The following is a 20,461-nucleotide window of genomic DNA, read 5'->3' on the forward strand; positions in this document are numbered from 1 at the left end:
TTCAATATTTTTATATCTTAAGCGAGTGTAAAAACCGAGCGGACGAGAACCGGCGTATCCAGCATGGTATGGCTGATGGCTGTGCTGGACAGCCACCAGAAGCACGGAAAAAACCTAACACACAACGTTATTAGCTCTATGGTTACTGGGGTATTCCTAAGTTCAGCGCTGCTTTTCTCAGCTATACATACCCACCCGCGCGGCTCTGTGATGCAAATGTTGCGAGCCCCCGCGGGTAATGATTTCTGGCTATAGTAAAGCAAAACTTTTATGCATTTCAGCACATTGTCTCATGGCACGGTGTGGTGTGGAACGGTTTGTGGGTTTCAGTGTGTTCGTGCGCTTCGTGTTTGGCATGGCACATGTCTGGTTAACTGCTTCTGTGTCATAAAACTCTACCGAGCACAACAAAACACTGAGTGTATACTGGGGTGGGTTATAATTAATATTGGCTGTTCTTGTTTCCTACGCATACACGGTGACCATGTGCACGCCCATTTGTAATGCATTCGGATATAAAATCCAGTGACGTGAGAAAAAGCAGAAAAAAAAAAAATATTGTAGCAGAGCGTGGTTTCGATCCACGGACCTCTGGGTTATGGGCCCAGCACGCTTCCACTGCGCCACTCTGCTAGGCGATGAGCAAGGTTTTCAATAAACAGTGTAATAGGCGCGGAACTATTTTGTGAACAAATAAAACAATGTAGCAGAGCGTGGTTTCGATCCACGGACCTCTGGGTTATGGGCCCAGCACGCTTCCGCTGCGCCACTCTGCTAGGCGATGAACAAGGTTTTTAATAAACAGTGTAATAGGCGCGGAACTACTTTGTGAACGCATAAAACAATATAGCAGAGCGTGGTTTCGATCCACGGACCTCTGGGTTATGGGCCCAGCACGCTTCCACTGCGCCACTCTGCTAGGCGATGAGCAAGGTTTTTAATAAACAGTGTAATAGGCGCGGAACTATTTTGTGAACAAATAAAACAATGTAGCAGAGCGTGGTTTCGATCCACGGACCTCTGGATTATGGGCCCAGCACGCTTCCGCTGCGCCACTCTGCTAGGCGGTGAACAAGGTTTTTAATAAACAGTGTAATAGGCGCGGAACTACTTTGTGAACACATAAAACAATATAGGCCGAGGCTAGAGCCACGCCCGTGGCACTAGCAGGCTGCTGCTGCCACGCATAAAATACGTCACACTACGTCATCATAAACTAAGCAAAGAAAAAAATGTGCATGACAGCAAGTAAAACCTTTATAATTCTTATTTAAAACTTAAATTGTTGGTAAAGAAATGATTACTGTCCAGTTTTTTAATAATTTTTACTTATGTAGTGATCGGTAGCGTCGGCGTTTGGCGGTTTGGCGCGCTGGCGAGCGCCAGGAGTGCCAGGAGTGGAGGAGCGTGTGGGTGGGCGCTGCTTTAGGTCTGCTTAAAGGCCCGTTCATGCCCATCTACTACATCTACCTTGGTCAGCATTGCGCGCAGAATGACGGAGTTTGGACGCGCTTGATTGTGACATGCAGCTGCAGAGGAAGTTTTTTTTCTAGCTTCGTTCTGGGCTTCGGGTTCGGCTGTGCATTGTGCACTTCACTCGACGCAAGGAAATTCGTCTCCCCGTGGGCTGCTTATCTCGTTGTCTTCGTATTCCGCCTTCAAATACGAAAGAACTGCAGTTGCTGCAGTGTTCTATTCCATAGCTCTCAGGCGGTACGTTAAGGCACTGCAGTTATCTCCGAAATCGTTCTGCGGCCAGCTAGGCTACTCGTCCGCAATCAATTCAGTGCTAGAATTTCGTGAAAAACAATTTGATAGAATCGCCTGTCAAAAAGGAACTGCAGTCAGGAACAGCTGGTGAATATTTGAGGTTGCTTTTGGTACTTACATAAAACTACATGTATGAGCGCGAATTGGGTTTGCATTGTGGCTCAGCAGTGTGGCTGATCAAGCTATGTTGGTAGGTCAGCAAAAACGGGACATAATGCAGACTCCTGTTTTTGGAAGGTGCACTTGTACTCTGCAGTATATGCCTTGTATCTGAAATAACTCAGCCCTTCTTGCGGAGCCTCTCCGCCCATATTTCAATAAAGTTGCCATCTTTTAGATATTTGTCAAGTCAGTGCAGTGCAGTCTTTTGGCTTGTTCTTGTGTGAAAAAAAAAAAAAAATGATTTCCATGGAAATCAGTTTCTAAACACGCTTTTGGAACAGACTCGAAGCTCCAATTTGATTAAATTGAACATTCCAGTTGGGCAGTTCAGCTAAGGCTTCCAATCTTAATGCTTATTCTGCCGGCACTGACCTGAAATGGCAGCTCCAAGCAGGCGACAGGCAAGCATGCATATGACACATAAACCATACGAACCTACATATATACCGGAAGAGTTGACACAATCTTTTCCTTTTGGGACCTCGCACATTGGACCCTACTTAGTAGCAGATCTTCAGGGATCAAAGTTACTTCGTTTAATCAACTGCTGTGGTCGTAGAAATTATGCAAACTACACAGCAGTTTAAGTTGCAACATTTGTTTATTGAATGTTCAACAGGGCCTTCTAATTGAATGTTCCAATGTGATTGCCAATCAGAAGTAGAAAAACCATTTGAGCTACATGATTACATTCACAAGTCCAGCTGGCATGTCTTATTTAATCTACTTCATTCCTAATAGACATAATGGTATCTTTTTTTTTTTGTCTGGGTTAAATTGGCACCATACTTGGCAAAATTACTGTTCAAAAGCAGTTTAATTACATTACCAATTACTTGCAAGCAGTGTTAAAAATGTAATGAAATTACTAATTACTGCTCCCAAAAAGTAGTAACATTACAATTACCTCTGCAGAGCAAATTCCTTCTCATTTACTGTCTGGATTTCATCCGTATAGAAACTAAGTAAAGCTTGTGAACAAAACTTTTCCCCAGACACTAGAGCACATTCTTTCATCTTACCGCCAAATTCTATCCAGTGAAACTATTCCCTCTCCTTTTCCTACATAACAGGCTATTAAAAATATGACAATGGCAACAAAACAACAAAAACAGAATCATGGTCAAACACTCGCCACATTCATTGCACTCAAAGAAGTAATAAGAGGCAAACTCGGTGCCTTGCTCTCGCGGCGAGCTGCTTCCACCGTTCTAAGCCACTGAATGATATGATTTATAGATTCCATGTTCGCGGGACCATGGCAGCTTGCGCTGGGTAATTTTCACACCATGAACATTTCCGCCTGTCTCTTCCCCCCCCCCCCCCCCAACTCCTTTTTCGCCCATGATGACAAGTGTAACAAAGCGGCACTGTGCCTATAGCCAGTATGCAACAGTGAGTGTTACTGCGCACTTTCAACTAGTTTTGACCTTCAACCATTTTGCACCGCTGTCGCTTCGATGGACCCTCGACGCCTTACATGTACCTGCTTAGAGAATGGTTGTGACCCTTGGACACACAGTTCTACTCAATTCTGTATTTTTTTGTTCATCCATCACTGTGGGACAGGCTTGCCGCATATGTCATTACTGCTTTCTTAGCATCGTACCGGGAGTGCATGATATGATGTATAGAAACAGCAGTTATTCACTTTAGCAAAAGTAATTTTGAAATGAATGAATTACTTTCAGTGCTTAAAGTCTGGCTCTGTCAGAGAGGGTACTCTAGAAATTCGAGCATATTATATACGATCATATTATATACGAAGGAGGTTTTCGTGATCATTTTATGACATGCACCCGAAAAAATTAATCCCTGTGCTCTGCAAGCATGATCGACAAACAATATGTGACATAAAGCAGCTTATAGTGAAACAACAAAGCGTTAGCACTTGTAACATATGTAATATTGTTTCCTGAAACCACTATCTTGTAGCACAGTTCACATCGAGAACTGAATTTCTGACTGTCTGGTTGCGAAGAAAACTTTATAAGAGTAAATAAGTTTAAATAGAAATTTTGCAAATAAATGTATTTGAGTAAACTTTATAGGAGCAGCGAGAGTGCTATGTTCTTTAAAACACTTTACACAGGAAGCACAATCTTAATCGCACTTTAAATGTAAAATCAACTAGGTAGGAAAAATATATTCTATAATTTTTACACTTCAAGTGAACCCATTGACAATTAGCAAGAAATATTGTAAGAACTACCAGCTTGGTCTGTTTGACTGGTGACGAGTACAACATCTGAATAATATTGTGTAAGCATATTGACAATTTGCTCAGCCAGCACCTAAAACACAGTGTGCACTGAACCAGCAAAATCGAAGAGATGGTATGTGTGTAGAATAACTTAACTAGTTCCAGCCTCTGTGTAGAGGGACTGACCTTTGTTTTCTTCATTGCAGATTTTAGAAATTCTGATTCTTACTAAAACAAAGCAATAATTCTTAAAACAACTTGCTGCAAAATTTTCTAACAATCATAAGCATTCTCTGATTGCCACTGAGAAGAATAAAAGGTTGCACCTGCTTCATATTCGTGCAGTGCTGGACACCCAATATATTCAAGTCTCAGACCTCTCGTAAAAACTGGTGAGGGTTCTTGGACGCCGCGACACCCCCCTGACTTTAAGCTCTGCTTGTGATAATCTTTTGATGTGTCTAAAATAATAATGTGGACTATTGTGAGTTGCACATTTATTGTAATGCTAGTGTAGTGCATCTGACAAGTATATTCCCACTGAAATCAGCACTAGCAGGTAATCTATATGTCTCAAAAGGCAAGCATGATACCTTGCTTGTGACCACTGATAAGATAGAAACTTGGAGGATGACAAAAAGACTTGAAATTGAATGTTGGAAAATTACCAGTGCACACAGGACAGGGACAAGGAAGAGAACACCACAAGCAAAGGTAGGAAGAGAGCCTAGTGGATTAGTGAACAAGCGGGAAGTCAAAGGCAAGGTATTCAGCAGTTAGTTGTAAAGGAATGAATTCTAGGAAAATATATATTACCAAGGGGACCCAGATAGCCAGGTGGGCTTAGGAAGTAGACAGCCTGTAGGGATAAAGCATAGTTTACATTGGAGAGGGTTAGTTGGAGAGAAACTAGAGGCCTTTATCCTGTATAGTGAATGTGGTTATGCTAATGATATGTAACTTGAAACTTGCATGCCCTGGAGAGGCATGCTGTGTTGTACATTTTCATTGCCTAAAAGAAACTCTGAGATATTTAGTGTTTTAAAACATCTGCATTGTAGTCATATTAATACACGCTGTTTCACAGGCAGCTGAATTTGACATACATTTAAGATGGCGGACATATCAAGCACATTGATTTGAGCGTACTAAAATTGCTCTTAGTAATAGGTTTGAGTCGGTTTATGAGCTTTAACATCCCAGAGGGACTCGGGCTATGCCACATGCTGTAGTGGAGGGCTTTGTAAATTTTTACCACCTGTGCACTGACATCGCAGAGCACATGGGCACCTTGCTTTTCTTGCTGCCAAAAAGCAGTTTCCACAGCCATGATTCGATCCCATATTCTTGGATAGAGCAGTCGAGCGCCCAGTCACTGAGCTGTTGAGGTGCTATTTAAATACTTATACTTACCATGTGGATTGAACTATATATAGACATACGCACATCAAATGAAAAAAAGCAAAGTCATATATGGGAGGCAAGATGGAATTGCAGTTTCACTTCACTGTGCCATGCATGTTCTAGAGCGTACAGTTTTACTGATTCTGACAGAATGTATATGATAATATCGATAGTACTAATTGGTAACTTGCATTTAGAAACACTGAGCTTTGTTCACCACTTGATGCAGCATATAATTATGTCCAGTGCAGGAGGGTTCTTGCATCAAGCTTTCTGTGTCAGGTAGTGGCTGCTTGGCACAGCCAGGCAGCTACAGGTCAACTGCCAGAATGTGTTGATGTGAAGCAATTTGAGAACAAATTATTTGTTCCATATGACAAGAAATGAAGCTCACTAATTTAGCAGATTGAACAGTTTTGTTTTGCATGAGAGGATGACAGCACACAAAAATGGATAGGGGCACATATGGCAACAAACAACGATATGCTTGGTGAGCACTCATTTGTTTGGTTATTCCTTCAAGGAAAGGAATGATGAATTGTGTCTTCGTCATTTCTGAGCCGTTCATTCCTGTCTTCCAAGGTTTCAGTAATCTTTAAGGGAGGAGATAAGAATGAAATATATAACTGCCGACCAATTTTCATTCGACCGTTTTTGTTTTTTTTCAAAAGCTCTAGAGAAAGTTATAGTTAAAAAAACTGAGAACTCTTCGATAAACACTCTTTACTATTAATGACAATCAGTTCGGCTTTTGCAAACGATGGTCCACTGAATCTGCTCAGCTGCTGCAAAATGAAATTATTTTACAGGGTTTTGAATGTAAGAACACAACGCTAGGCATGTTTGTAGACTTTGGTAAAATGCATGAACTCCTCAGTCATAACATATTACTTCATAAACTTAAAAGGTATGGCATCCGCGGCTCTCTTCTTAATCTGTTTCTCTCATATAGTCGGCGTAAACAGGCTGTCTGTACTGATGGTAACCTGTCTGGTTTAAAAACTATACAATGTGGAGCTTCCCAGGGTAGCCCTCTGGGTCCGTTTCTTTTTAGTGCTTATATTAATGATATGGTTATATAAACTTGCTTTCAATGTTCTGTAAGCTGATGATACAAGCTTTTTCTTACTGACTCATCCACAGGTAACCTATTAAAAAGAGGGAACATTGTTCTTCAGTCATTAAACAGATGGTTAATATCAAATGAACTTGTTAATTGTCGATAGTAAGAAATTTAAAACAGTTTTCTTTTGACCTTTAAACTTTAAAGGAACTTTATCAGCACTCATTTTACTTACCTTAAAACTTAATAATACAATAGAAATTATCGACAGCTTTAAATCATTTGCTGTTATTTTTGATGCACATATGAAAGGAACAGAACAGATTACATATATTGCAAAGAAAGTGTCACAGTCTGTTGGCATCCTTTGCAGGTGTCACTGAGAGTTTTCTCCAAATCTAAAGTTGATAATCTACAACACAATATTTCAATCTTATCTTAACTATTGCCATTTGGTCTGGACCATCACATAAAGCACTAACATTAATAAGGTACTAATGCTTCAAAAGAAAGTAATTAGATTAATAGCCGGGGACAGTTATACAGCTCATACAGCACATTTTTTTTTCCTTAAATATGAGATTATTTGTATTCAAATACCGGCTAGTATATTATCTGATGTTCTATTCTTCCACAGCAGCTGCTTTTCTTATGTCCCTGGCGGAAATGTCCATGGCGTGAACAGTACCAATTGTGCAAGCTGTTGTGGCCAAGTGGAAAATATATAATGCTCATTTATTCATTTTATGGTTAAGATATGAAGCAGTAATCTACCAGTTTGCGTACTGCAATTACTTCATTTATATTTGCAGCCGAAAATGAAGCTAGCTTCCAGTACAGCACTTGGAAAATATACTATTTAAAATATTAATGGGACTGGTATGTTTCAAGCAATTTAATATAAACAGGCCTAGCTCTTGCTTTCTAATTTCACCTTGAAATAAAAAAAAAAAATTCGCATCCGACCCGACCAAATGACCAATTGAACTGAAGTGATAACAGTAACCTCGCTGTAGCAAACTCGGAGTTAATTGTAAAACTCAAGTCCCAATTCATGTTCAGTAGACGACTGTAAATATTTGAACTTTTATAGTAAAGACATTTTTGACAAGAATCGGTTATATATAGTATCTGGCAGCGGCGACGTACTTCCCATGAAATGACATCGCCGCACGCGCGATACAAAATCGCGAGGCAAAGTTTTCTTAAACTGGCTTTACCACTAGACTTTCAGCTGTGCTAAGAAGCTAACTTTACGTAGGCCTCGGAGCTGTGAGGGAAAGCATGCGGTGTGTAGGAAAAAAACAAAACAAAGAAAACAAAGGAATGTGGAAAGAAGGTGGCGCGGTTCATTCGGAGAGCAAATGGGCAGCGAGAAGTACGGAAGGAACGAAACGGCCTGACGTTCACAACAATTATTGTGCAGTGCGAGGCATGCGGTGGCAAGAATTAGTGCATGAATGCGGAACGCCTTTGCTTCACTTGGCTGTCGCGTGCATTTCTCGTTGATTGCCTCTTCGATGACAAACAGCGGAAAGTGATGCTGTGTTCTTGCAAGGCTTTGGTTTTCACATGAAATCAAACTCAGTTGTATTCGATTGTTGTGTATGCATGCTTGAGGTATGCTTCCACGAGATGTAAAAAAAAATCTTATAGCCGAAAAAAAAAAAAGAAAGAAAATTGCGCATAAAGATTTGAGAGAGATGGAAGGTATTTTAGAGTGTTTTATTTTTATAAAGCAGCAACACATATATATTTATTAAGCCATTTATAATAGACAGCACATCTGCGCCATATATATCATCACAATTATACTGATTTAGTAAAGACCCTTATATAGTCAATATAAAGTCATGATCGGACCAGCAATATATATTGCTGGTCCGATCGTGACTTTACTATTAAAGGGTTCATTCAACCTGAATCAGTGCTTTCAAGGCCTGCATTATATGACCTCTTAGCTCCCATTTTGCAGCCAGGTCAAGAAAGAAAGTCATTGTCCCATGTTCCCTATAGAATACTATGCCTCCAAGATATATATTTTTGATTCGCACCATCTTTCAGACCTGGTATATCTCTTTTTGACCCCTATAGAACTTTGCCATGTCATATTCTGTTCCCACCTTAACTATTGCACGCTGATATATGGGGGGCAACTACTAATAATAGACACCAAGTACACTTCTGCGTCTAGAAAAGAAAGTTATTTCCCAGGGAGCACCAAAATATTGGAGCAATGTAACATTTTTGTTTCATTTGAACATTATTTTGATGTTATCAGTGTCTTTATTTGAAATATTTTAGCAATAGGGGACATATTAGGCTGGTATAATGTGTTGATAAACATTTAATTAATATAAATCTAACTTGTATGCAACATAAATGTAACATTCGTGAAAGTGTAGAGTAACCTTGCCGAGCATGTAGGCCCGCTCACGATGGTACACAGCTTGCGCGCTTTGCAAAGACCACAATACAGCACAACTACATATAACAGCACAACTTCTACACTCACCTCTGAACAAGTCATTTAGAGTCATGCTTTTATATCCATAGCCGATGGGTGTGCAAGGAGTCATAGTGACGAATGAATAATAATCAAAACTCTCTAACAAAATATTAGGGCTGCTTTCATTCTACGGCAGGCATAATTTCAAAGCTCTAGTTGAAAAGAAATATGCATAAAAACATGGTTACTGGAAGAAAAAGGCCAAAAGTGCTGGGACTTAGTGTTCAAAATGTATATTCTATGTTGCTTTATATATTTATGATCCAAATATTATTTAATATTTAGCAGACAATATTAGAATAACATTTGTTTGTAACATTAAAGTAATGTTTGCAATATGCAACATAAAACATTATATAACATTATTATAATATTTGGCAGTTATTAATAATATAATGTTTCTTTTGAATGTTACAACTATGTGACAGAACGTTAGGCAACCTTCAGGCAAGTTAACAATTTTGTAACATCATTCTAATGTTTGGTGCTACGTAGTTGCATAAACAATGTATTGTATTTGCATCCTTCAACAGAGGTTATCATGCATTCAGCATCAAACTGTGAATATCATTACAATCTTTTTTATCAATTCGACTTTGCTTATGAAAAATGTCAATTTTTAATGACCCAATCAGGGGAAGCACTATGTTTCAATATTTTTAACATGTGCCTATGAAAAAGGGATGATACATTACCAAACTAATTACCTTCTTCACTCTTTACTATCTTTCCAATCCCTGTCATATGACAGTCACACATAAAGTTTTGTGTTCAATATGTTTCTAGAGTGACCTGTTTTTCTATTTTATTGTGCAATATGATACCTAATTCATTCAACCTAAAAATGGGACTTTTTTGTGCATTTTTCTATATTATTGTACATATAGTAATGTTGCATATTGTCAGTACTTTGGTTCATTTTTCATTTATATGCATGCAAAGCTGAATGTCTTTGCTAGAAACTTCTTTGAACAATTCTGTTGCTTCCTTGACCTCGTCCTTAAGCTGTCTCTACAGCTTTCTGTCAGAGAGTCTGTAAATGAAATGTTGAGAATAAACATGAATTGCTTTCAATTGATTTGAATTGCCTAGTGAAAAAATAATAAAAAAGAGCCCCATTTACAGCTGGACTGTTGAACTGAAGATCACTTCTTTCCAGCTGGAAACCATATATATTTCTTCCAGAATGACATATTTTTCGAGCTGAATTATATATTGCACTGGAAAACCTGTTGATCAGGAATGTTTTTACTTCCTGATGGAAAATTGACATTTCCAGTCAAACAGCTAGAAAATTTGCAGCTAGAGTGCAACAACAGTCATAGTGACATATGAACTGCACAACACTAAACAACATGCAACTCGATGCATCGTCCATATGGATACCATATGCATAGAGCCAAGCATACAACATACCATGCCATCATTAAGAGCCTTTACTTGTGATGTTAAACGTATGTCATCAGACCAGGTGGTTCATATAAGATTTGGTGAAAATGAGTACAGAAGCCTTCTCCTTGATTGTTCATGTAAACAGAAAAAAGAGGGGTGGTATAGTAAGCAAACCTTTATAACAAAATTATATATATATTTGTGCATGCGCTCTGTTTCAGGCAGAATTTAAGAGATTTAGGTGCAAATTATACTTTTATTTAAAAATGTATTTGCGGTAATAAAGAAAGCGGCAAAATTCTGCAACCTGTACTGCTTGAAGTTTATTTTTATTATGTTGTTTTATAGTTATTATTGAAACCGTATAATGTGGAGTACACTATATATCAAAGCAATTTTTCTTTGTAATGTTAAATTCATGTTTATAATACAGCATAACAATATTATTTGTCAACTTATAACAGCATATTATAACATTGAAAAGATCAGCTATTACTTATGTAACACAAGCATTAATACAACTGACATACCAGTTTTGTTATTCTAATGTTGCTACCTATAGTTGAAGAGTTCTTTGACAATTTTAGCAGATTGATGCGCTCCACTGCTGATTTGCTTCTTGTTCATTGTTTGACATAGATGAAGCATGTGTGTATGAGCGGAGGTCTTGTCATCACCTTTGCATGCGGTTCACTAATCGGGCAAGCACTTTACATTAAAATAACCAATATGTGCAGCAATCTCGTCCTTTGCACTAAATTGCAGAATATAGTCACAAAATTTCCAGTTAGGAATTTTCACTGTTGATCGTTTTTATCATATATCACATTAACCGATCACTACCGCTGCTTTGCCGGATTTTGCACACGTAATATACATGCAGCACGACAGCCAGTGAAGAGGATATATCAAGCACATAAAAAAAAAAAATCATAAGGGGTGGGCTTTACAGTAACATAAGTCGACATGCAGAGAAGCCCCCTGTTTGTCCGTTTGCATACTGAAAACATCCCTACATCATTCTGCAGTTTTTTTTTTTCTTAAAAAAAAAAGTGTATCTGGGAAATCAAATTGGAACGAGGCAGTAAGTAAATATTTTCCAGTGCTGAATGGGGCAGATGTGCCGGGTGTGGTTCAACCAGCATGAATTAACGAAAGATTTTAGCTCTTTATTATTATTTTGCATAATAACCACGGCTCATTTCGTGATATATTCCACCCGCTATTATGCCCAAGCATCCTGTTCTTCCTGTAGTATATGTGTCACTGTGTGTATGTGCTCTAATGATTCGGCGCGCACGTATACGTACACCGCGCGCACTGCCGCGACCCTCCGTAGTAATACAGCGCGTTGCACAATTAGAGGCGCGATGTAGAATGCTTCTCCCAGCTAAACTGTGGAATCCTCGCAGTTAAAATTTTGCACAAAAAGGGCATTTTGTCGCTAGTATTTTTTAATATGAAATTTGTTTGGGGTGCTTGCCTGATTCGATTAAAAGAAGTCAGTTGTTCCCATCTTATGCGGCGGCAATGACCGCTGCCCCAGCAATGGTACTGGTGGCGCCACCTCATGCTGCTACAACAACTCTGTAGCAGGAAAAGAGGGGGCGAACGTTTCTGGCAGAAGGTTTGAGTTGTTGTAAGCAGCATGAGGTAGCGCTACCAGTGCCATCGCTGGGGTAGCGGCTCGTCTGCCGTCGTCGCCGCCGCTTAAGATGAGAACATCTGACTTCTTTTGATCGAATCAGGCATGTACCCCAAACAGATTTGGTATTAAAATATACTAGCAACAAAATACCATTTCTGTGCAAAATTTGAACTGCAAGGATGCCGCGGTTTGGCTGGGAGAGGTACATCGCGCCTCTAATTGTGCAACACGCTAAACTTGCGAGCGGGCTAGTTCTATAGGACTCCGACGACCTCTGGCGCTGCATGGTTATACACAAACACAACACTTGTTTAATTCTCTTGTGTGTGTGTTGTGTTTGTGTATAACCATACAGCGCCAGAGGTCGTCGGGGACGCGACCCTCCAGTCTTACTCGCATTTCATATAACCCAGAGCTGCTTACACTAAAGCTTTACGGATAATATATAGCTACGCTTCGGCGTCGTTTGGTCGGATGTTCTGCTCACTGCAATTCCCTGAGACATCGAAATTGTATACTATCTCGTGTCTCCTGAGGCCGCGTCGTCTGCCATCTCAGTGTCATAGCTGCCATGCCATGAACAGTGGATGGCGCAACCGACGAAAACTAAAACAGACTATATATGCACACCTTTAAAGCCTTCAATTTAATTTTTAAAGTACAATATTAACATTTGCAGTTGCCCTCTTTTTATTTTTTTAGTTAACAAAATGCTGCACTGCTGCAAGCTACGTTCACTGCGGGATGCATTACAAATGGCGGCGGAGATGTTTGCATTTGCTGTCATCTTGCGGGGCCATACACCATATTACTACTGATGACATCGAAAACGCTTCCCGCATTGAATGTATTGGTAAGATTCTCTTAGTATTACTGAAGGTTATAAAAAAAATATTCACAATGGCTTTATTGCATCAGTCATTCATCGCAAAATTTGCGCATAGCTGTAAACTTTCCTTGTGCCCCTCGAAACTAGGAGGTATGGTTTGTTCACGTCGTTTGTATACAAGCGGGGCAGTGTGTGTACTTGTGAGGTTTGTGTGCTTGCGAGTTTCTTATATCAGCCCCTTCGGTCAAGTCTTCTCAGGTGTGCAGTTCTGTACTTGCAGTAGTATGTATGTACAGTTTGGCTCAGTATGCATATGGCTGCAAATCAAAGCCGTTCAGTTTTTTCAGAAACTTGGTGCTTGAAAATTTCGTCATTATCCGGGGTTTGAAACCGGGATCACCACCTGTCCCCGGCAGTCGGTCTACCAACTGAAATGTGCAGCAGATTAGATGCTAGGCGAGAGCGAATTGATGAACAGCTCGAAATGGGAATAGCTGCTGCAGTATACCGCGAATGGCTGCACCCTTTTGCGACTTGACTTGAAAAATTACGCAGGAATCTGCCTTCAAAGTAGATGACTCAACATTTTACGGGAGCTCCGCTGAGTGTTTCGGGCTGTTTACAAACATGAACACTCCATGATGCCTGAAATTTATGTTTATAACTGGTTATAAGTGAGAGAAACCAAGTACAGTTTTAAAAAGCTGCTGATGCAATGTTGGATCGCAGTATGTAGTCCATGAAACGACGTGACATGATTTGGGTAATCAACAGGGAAGATGGGATTTTGTTATTTGCAACCTTGCCTTTTTCGTTGCTGTAATCTGCAACTTTCATCTTCTCTCTCTTTTTAGTAGTTTGTGACTTTCTAGACTATGGTTTCTTTCAATTGGCCGATTTGGGCTACTTGTTAAAACTGGCTGTTTTCAACTGGGCTATTTGTTAAAATGTGGATAAGATAGAGTAGGTGTGTTCAAGCCCACCTGTGTGCACACAGCACACATAGACTGCACTGCAGGTGAGTCCCCATACTTTTGTATGGTCATCAACACACCTTTCTAGAGCGCTGAAACGCCACCATGTCGCGTAAATAAAGGGAAATATGAGGTGTGACAAAATAAACGAGACAAGTGTGTAGCTTGAAAAAAGAGTTGAGTTGGCAACAACTGCTTTGCTGACATCATCCCACACACCTCCCCTATTCATGCACTAAAAATACTTAAATTAGCAAAGAAAAGTCACAGTTTTGGAGTGATGGATGGCTGTTGCAATAGGACAATGCACCCGCTCACATGACCATATCTGTCAAGCAGTTTCTGACCAGCAAAAACATTGCTGTGATGGAGCATCCTACTTATTTACCAGATTTGGCTCCATGTGACTTTTTTTATTTCCTAAAGTTAAATCTTGCTTAAAGGGAACCAATTTTGTCTTATTTGTAGAGGTTCAGGCAAAAACAGAGAATCTCCTGAAGGGCCTTCCAAAAACCTCGTTCCAGAACTGTTACCAGCAATGGCAGAAGTGCAGAAGTGTGTGAATGCTGAGGTGACTACTTTGAAGGTGATAATGTCACAGAGAACTGATTCTAAAAGTGCAGTAATTTATTGGACCAGTCTCGTTTTTTTTGTGTCACACCTCGTATTTTTATCAGGTGCTCGGGTCAGGTGGGGTATGGGGTGAGACCTAAGGTGCATAGGCGTACTCTTTGCCTTGGCAACTGCGTTGTGCCAGTTCCAGAGTATCTGAGCCAAGATAACACTTTCTTAGCACCACTGCATACTGCTGCAGCACTCTAGCCTGGCGTGCTGATTACAGTACTATAATTAGTTAAATGTCAAGAATGCTGTGCCAAATACCCCTGTAAGAAGGCCCTCCTGCCAGTAGAATCAATTTTTTCAGTGTCACCATAGGCTGGGCAAGTTCTTCCTTTCATTTGTTCAAGGCACTGAACACTATCGTCAAAACAACACCCCTTGTCACCTGCTGGCATGAGAAGAGAAAAAACTCGGTTACTGGAAGGTTCCTCTCAGTTGATGTCATTGGTCGAAGGGCTTCCTTTGAAGAATTTTGCCGCTGCATTCTTGACCCGTAACCGACTGTTGTTCACATTGAAAGCCCCTTTTGTGTGCCCCTGCCGATTCCCATGGTGGGATCTTTTTATCACTGTAGCTCGGGGTGGAAAAATTAGGTGCGCTATTGCAGTATTTCCTGCACAAACCTGAGACAAAGAGATGGCGCTCTTCATACCACACTCTCTGTAGATCACAGTAAATCCACTTGCAGTAATGCTCACAGCATCCAGCATTTGCATGTAAAAAATCGAGATCATCTAGTTTCTGTCAATTCCATGTCTAAAAAAAAAATGCTCTCCACAATGCACATTGCAAATGCTGTTTATTCCATCACAGCAACTGGGTTCACTACTGTGATGTGTGTGCCAAATCTGGTCACATCAGATGGTTATGAGAATAGGAGGTGCCAATTTTACCAAACATATTGCGTGTGCATATAACAATAGCACACAGATTACAAAAACGTTTCCTGCATACTTGAACAAAGCTGCTTCCAAGAAGTAAATTTCCATTGCATGCAGAGGTGAATCTTTGCTGTAGCACTGTAATATTTGTGAATGTAAAAGTCCTCCCTTGCCATCCAAGCCAACTCGTTTGTTCTGCGCATTGCATACTTTCTCTAGTCAGGCTTCATATCCTCATTTTAATGTGCATAGCTAAATGTGCCGGTGCTTTTGTTTTTTTCTTAATAATAAAGGATTGGTTGTGAGGAAAAGGGAGGGATTGTTAAATGAATGAAAAAAGATTGGCCAATCTATTGAAGTCGAGGAGGGAGTGCTGATATGGTTCCTGTTTCCAAGCAGGATACGAAGACATCATTGCACAATGATGGATCTGACCAAAAGGAGATTTCAGTGCATTATGTGGAGGCTATATGGAAAAAATACTTCAGCGGAACACTTCATAAAGGGCATGTCATGCTTATTTTGGCAGCCACTTTTACTATCATTGCAACAGTACAGCTAGCAGTGCTGACAAAAGGTTTTTCACTCTTGCCAATTTCTGGGAATTGCAAGTTTTTTTGCAAGGGATCACCTTATGCCACACTATTTGCACTGAACTTGCAGAATAGCCTCTCGGGCAGAATGTCAGGCCTTCTGAAGTTTCGTTGATCACTGTAATGCCCCACACTCTTTCATCCTTTGTGTCGCAGTTCTCAGAAAACTAAGTGCTGGAGCGTAACCATGTTTCTTTAAGGACAGCTACTTCTATGTCCTTTGTAAGAAGTGTAAACTCAAGCCGGAGTTTTCTTCATGACGGCCCTGCTGTTAATGTTTATAACTATCGCCATCTCTGTGTTTAATTTTTGCTGCTATTATTTCTAAGAGTCTTCATAGTGTTCTACCCATGCATGTGCAATTTTCTGGGTTTTACTTTTTGTGTATCTAGCTTGGTGTTAATGTCGTCATTTCTTCCATACGTGGAGCTGTGCTAATGCTTTTATTCCTTTTCAGCAAAACAAATCTTTGCTTCGTTTGCTTTCATGCATCAGTTTCCTTCTTGTAGTCTTGCAGTTTAATGAATACCTTTTTGCAAGCTTTCTTCCTTTGGCAGTTACCGGTTTAAAGCAATAGATGACCAGGCTGAAGACCGCCAAGGCAGGGAATGCAGGGAATGGCACAGAGGCATGTTGAAAAGGAAAAACACAAAATTGCATTTATTGACCTGCAGTCAAAAGGAATTTGGAGAACAGTGGGAAAATGCAGCGAATGACGCAGAGGCATGTGAAACAGTAAAACACAAACATGGCATTTATTGGCTAGCAAGTAAAAAGGAATTTAGGGGACATCAACACTGCCTGTAAAAATGTGACTCAACGTCACTAATCGTTCCTCTCTATGGCTCGGTTTGCAGTTTGCGCACAGGCACTTTGCTACTTGCTTAATTTCACTTAATTTTGTGCCTCTGCTATCTCACACATACTCATTAATTAGCATGCAGCCGTAAGCATCATGTGAAAGGTCACTCGGCACAGATATAAAGCCCGCTTCGACCAAAACATACAAACATCGTTGTAAGGCCTAGGGGTAGCACATCTGACTTGGCATCCAACAGTTCCAGGTTTGATTCCTGTCCTTCCCTCCGTAAAGCTACTACCAACCTGGCTATGTCATGTGGTCTCAAGACATCATACAACCCACAGGCTGATCAATGCTTGGCTATGCCATCTCCCATTTAACATGTACCAGATGCATGTCTATGATTTTTTGTCTACAGTACTGACAGATTTTCTGCAGAGCGGGACCATTAACACTGTCACATTGATACACAAGTACTTACAGGAGTAGAATGACCATAACACAAGATATTTGGTACTCATAGCAAAGAACCCAACAATTACACACTCATTTAAGTTTTTGGGAATAGGCAGGAAGTTGGGATGGAGCAGATTAAAATTTTTAAGGGTATGGGGAGCCTCAGTCTGCTAGCCAGCGTTTCGACAAGAAGGATTGTCATCATCTAGGCAATGCATTCATCACTGGCAAAAAAAAATTAAAAAAAAAGAATCGAAGAATGGGAAAGGCACAGTAACTGTCTCACGTTTCTGTGGACACCTGAACTATGCTCTGAGGGAAGGGATGGAGGAGGGAATGAAAGACTGAAGACAAAAGAACAATGAGGCATCCACTTAAATTTTGCCTAGAAGGGTACAATAATGACAGCATTAACAGGTCCCGTTTGCAGCTTCTCTTGCGAACTTACATTCCTACTTATGCACTTTACAACACCCTTAATCAGTAATTTCTTAATTTCCTCTTCTGCTATCTCATACATACTCTTTGTATAGTAATAAGCTACTATATTATGTGAAAGACTACCTAGCATAGATATAAAGCCTCGCTTAACAAAAACATACAGACATGTTTGCGTGGCCTTGAGTCGGGATGTCCCACTCTGAATGCAAAGTTCCTCAGAAGGAAATAGGCTTGGGTAGGTTGGTAAATCATCTTAACTCAGGAAGCATAGCGCAGGAAGACTGGAAAACGAGGACAACACAGGACTAGCGCTAGCCCTGTGTTGTCCTCGTTCTCCGTTCTTCCCGCGCTGTGCTTCCCGAGCAAAGTTCCTGGAGGGTTGGATTGCCTTCGTCCTGCTATATGAAATGACAAGCCTGAAGCTTCTGTCAAATCGGCCATATCACATGGTCGCATGATGTCGCAGAACCCTGCAATTGATCAGTGTCCGACCATGTCCGCTGCCAGCCATGCCCGTGATTTTTAGCTCAATTCAGATGCTGGAGTTTTCTAGAAAATGGGACTTTTAGCCTTATTGCATTGAAAGGTGCGGTAGCAGAGGGCTCCGAATTATTTTAAGGTACTGTGGTAAGTGACAACCTTGTGCTGTACAGCCTTTTACATGTCATGTGCATTACAGTATCATTGACAGCAGTTAAATGGGCCTCCACTTTCAGGAGGAAGACTGCCGAGGAAGTGGACAGGGCAGTAAGATGGCAAACTTGAACTTGAAAGAAGTGCTGTCCAGGCATGAGGCATGTGTGTCCAAGCATGAGGAACTGCGACAAATGACGCAAAGAGGAAATCAGGTTGAAGTTGAGCCCTACAGTACTCAACTTTAGGGCCTTTGCATGAATGCTTTGTATATATTTTTTAATATACTTACAAACTTTCAAGACAACAGCACAATGTCAATGTAAACATTGCTGGAGAGAGTGGGAGCTAGTTGCACCATCAAGTTCAACAGAAAGTCGAGCTAGTTATTACTATGTGATACTTTAGCATAAGCAGTGCAAATACAAAGGACAGGAACTCAAAGACAGAGCAGTGCCAGTCCTCCTCTAGTTCAGTCTTTTGTTATTAAAAGACAGTCTTGAGATACTTACCAGCATGAGCAATTTGTCTGCAACAGGTGCTTTAAGAGTTGAAAAGGTTATGTGCATGCTTTTAGAAGTACTCATACCCATCAGCCGTTAACAACACCATAAAGATAACTCATAAAGGTCTTCTTGAGTATCTTCCCAATCTAGTGCACTGGGGTGAGCTTGAGGCTTTTCTCTCCTTGATGCAGAGTGATAATGTGCCAGTTGCTTATGTGCTTTTCCTGACCTTAGTTAACATCTCACTGTCCCTTTAATCTGCCTGCAGGAGGAGCATTCAGAGGACAGGTACAAAATCTTTCGCTGTTGCAAATTTGAGGTGGTCTAAGGAACTATAATACATACCTACATAGAGCTTAGTAGAACATTAAGAATATGCTCACTGCATCATGCCTGTGCTAATTGTGAGCCTACGTAAAGCCTACAAGGTATATAAGTTTTTTGTCCTAATATATACATATATATATTTTTTGTCTTGCAACATGCACCATATTTTATTCACTGTTTCAGCTACAACTGTCAGTGAATGTCAAAAATACATTCTTTAGTTAGAAGAGCAATTTCTTCAGCATAGCATTGTCAGCTGTGGTCTGCATTAGACTACTGCTAAGCTGTGTTAACTAGCTAACTGGCAGTGGCACAGGTAGAAATATTTTTTTGGGGATGTTGTGTGCCACCGGGAAAAAAAAAAAAAAATGGGCTAAGCAAAAAAAGGAGAAAGAAGGAGGATAGCTGCGCTCTGGCTGGCTGGTTGACAAATATTAATTAGCTAGCCTTTTAACTATTACTGCTAAACTCTCTGTTGTGGCCCAGTGCAAATAATATACATACAAATTTTTTAATTTGTGAAAATGCCATTCCTGTGTTGCAGTGCGAGGACTTTCGGGCCACACTCGACAGAAGTGAAACTGAGTGGATGCAGACAGTTCTAGCCACACAAACAAATGTGTGTTGCACAATGGCACAGCTATCCCGTGGTCTCTTTTTTAAGGCACCCGGTAGGGAGCAGTGAGGGACTGAGCTTGTGACAGGTGTGCAACAAGTACTTGCAGGCTTGGCATGCACCCGAGTTTGGCTCGTAATTCCTGTTGGTGTTGTGATGAAGAGAATGGCATTTGCGAAAAACTAAAACTGATATGAATATTATTTCCAGTACACTATAAATCTCTCAAGAAATAAAGACCTGACCAGTAATGGGTAAAAGGATAACTGTTTAATATTAGTTCCTGGCAGCTAACCTGTCTCAGCTGTATTTAACTGTTGCCCATCACAGCTGACAATGTTATGCTGAATGAAGTGATCTTCCAGTTTGAAAATCCTATTTTGAATTATTGCCAACAGTGCAACACCTCTTATACTGCTTATTGCTGTCAAGGCTGATAGCCAGCATACATCAGTACAAAGCGCACTGTTGCAGATACCAAAGGTGTGATAATTAGCGGGACATTGCCAAGTGTGAGATTACCGTGGTAGGATGGGAAGGTGGTGTACTTGACCTTGAAAACTTCCACTTCAGGTAAAAAGGCAGCAAGCTTTGCGGAAGGAGTGCCATGTTAACCTGGAAAGAAATAGCA

The 20,461-nt window shown here is 40.4% G+C and overlaps 1 protein-coding gene, 1 long non-coding RNA gene and 3 other non-coding genes across 15 annotated transcripts in view; 1 reads left to right on the plus strand and 4 right to left on the minus strand.

Annotated features, from left to right (window-relative positions):
• Positions 1-561: 561 nt before the first annotated feature.
• TRNAM-CAU (transfer RNA methionine (anticodon CAU)) lies at positions 562-633 on the minus strand. The gene has a single exon. It is a non-coding gene; the product is annotated as a tRNA-Met (tRNA).
• Positions 634-704: 71 nt separating this feature from the next.
• TRNAM-CAU (transfer RNA methionine (anticodon CAU)) lies at positions 705-776 on the minus strand. The gene has a single exon. It is a non-coding gene; the product is annotated as a tRNA-Met (tRNA).
• Positions 777-847: 71 nt separating this feature from the next.
• TRNAM-CAU (transfer RNA methionine (anticodon CAU)) lies at positions 848-919 on the minus strand. The gene has a single exon. It is a non-coding gene; the product is annotated as a tRNA-Met (tRNA).
• An 11,756-nt stretch (positions 920-12,675) lies between these two features.
• LOC146199855 (uncharacterized) overlaps positions 12,676-20,461 on the plus strand; it is a 37,617-nt gene continuing 29,831 nt past the window's right edge. For 2 of the 11 annotated variants that reach the window (XR_014705132.1, XR_014705133.1), the window contains exons 1-2: positions 12,856-13,004; positions 18,465-18,596. Coding sequence is in view for 3 of the 11 variants with exons in the window: in XM_084595261.1 (XP_084451387.1) it covers positions 12,969-13,004; positions 18,465-18,596; positions 19,156-19,175 (188 nt within the window). In the remaining 8 variants the exon portion in view is untranslated. The other 9 variants (XM_084595261.1, XR_014705131.1, XM_084595262.1 and 6 more) reach the window with 9 other exon arrangements.
• LOC146199856 (uncharacterized) lies at positions 16,780-20,458 on the minus strand. Its single transcript, XR_014705139.1, has 2 exons — positions 20,353-20,458; positions 16,780-18,566 (listed from the first exon to the last, which is right to left on the minus strand). It is a non-coding gene; the product is annotated as an uncharacterized LOC146199856 (long non-coding RNA).

Source organism: Amblyomma maculatum, chromosome 2 (assembly GCF_055883805.1).
Source record: "Amblyomma maculatum isolate TAMU_Amacu chromosome 2, ASM5588380v1, whole genome shotgun sequence".
Taxonomy (NCBI): Eukaryota; Metazoa; Arthropoda; class Arachnida; order Ixodida; family Ixodidae; genus Amblyomma; species Amblyomma maculatum.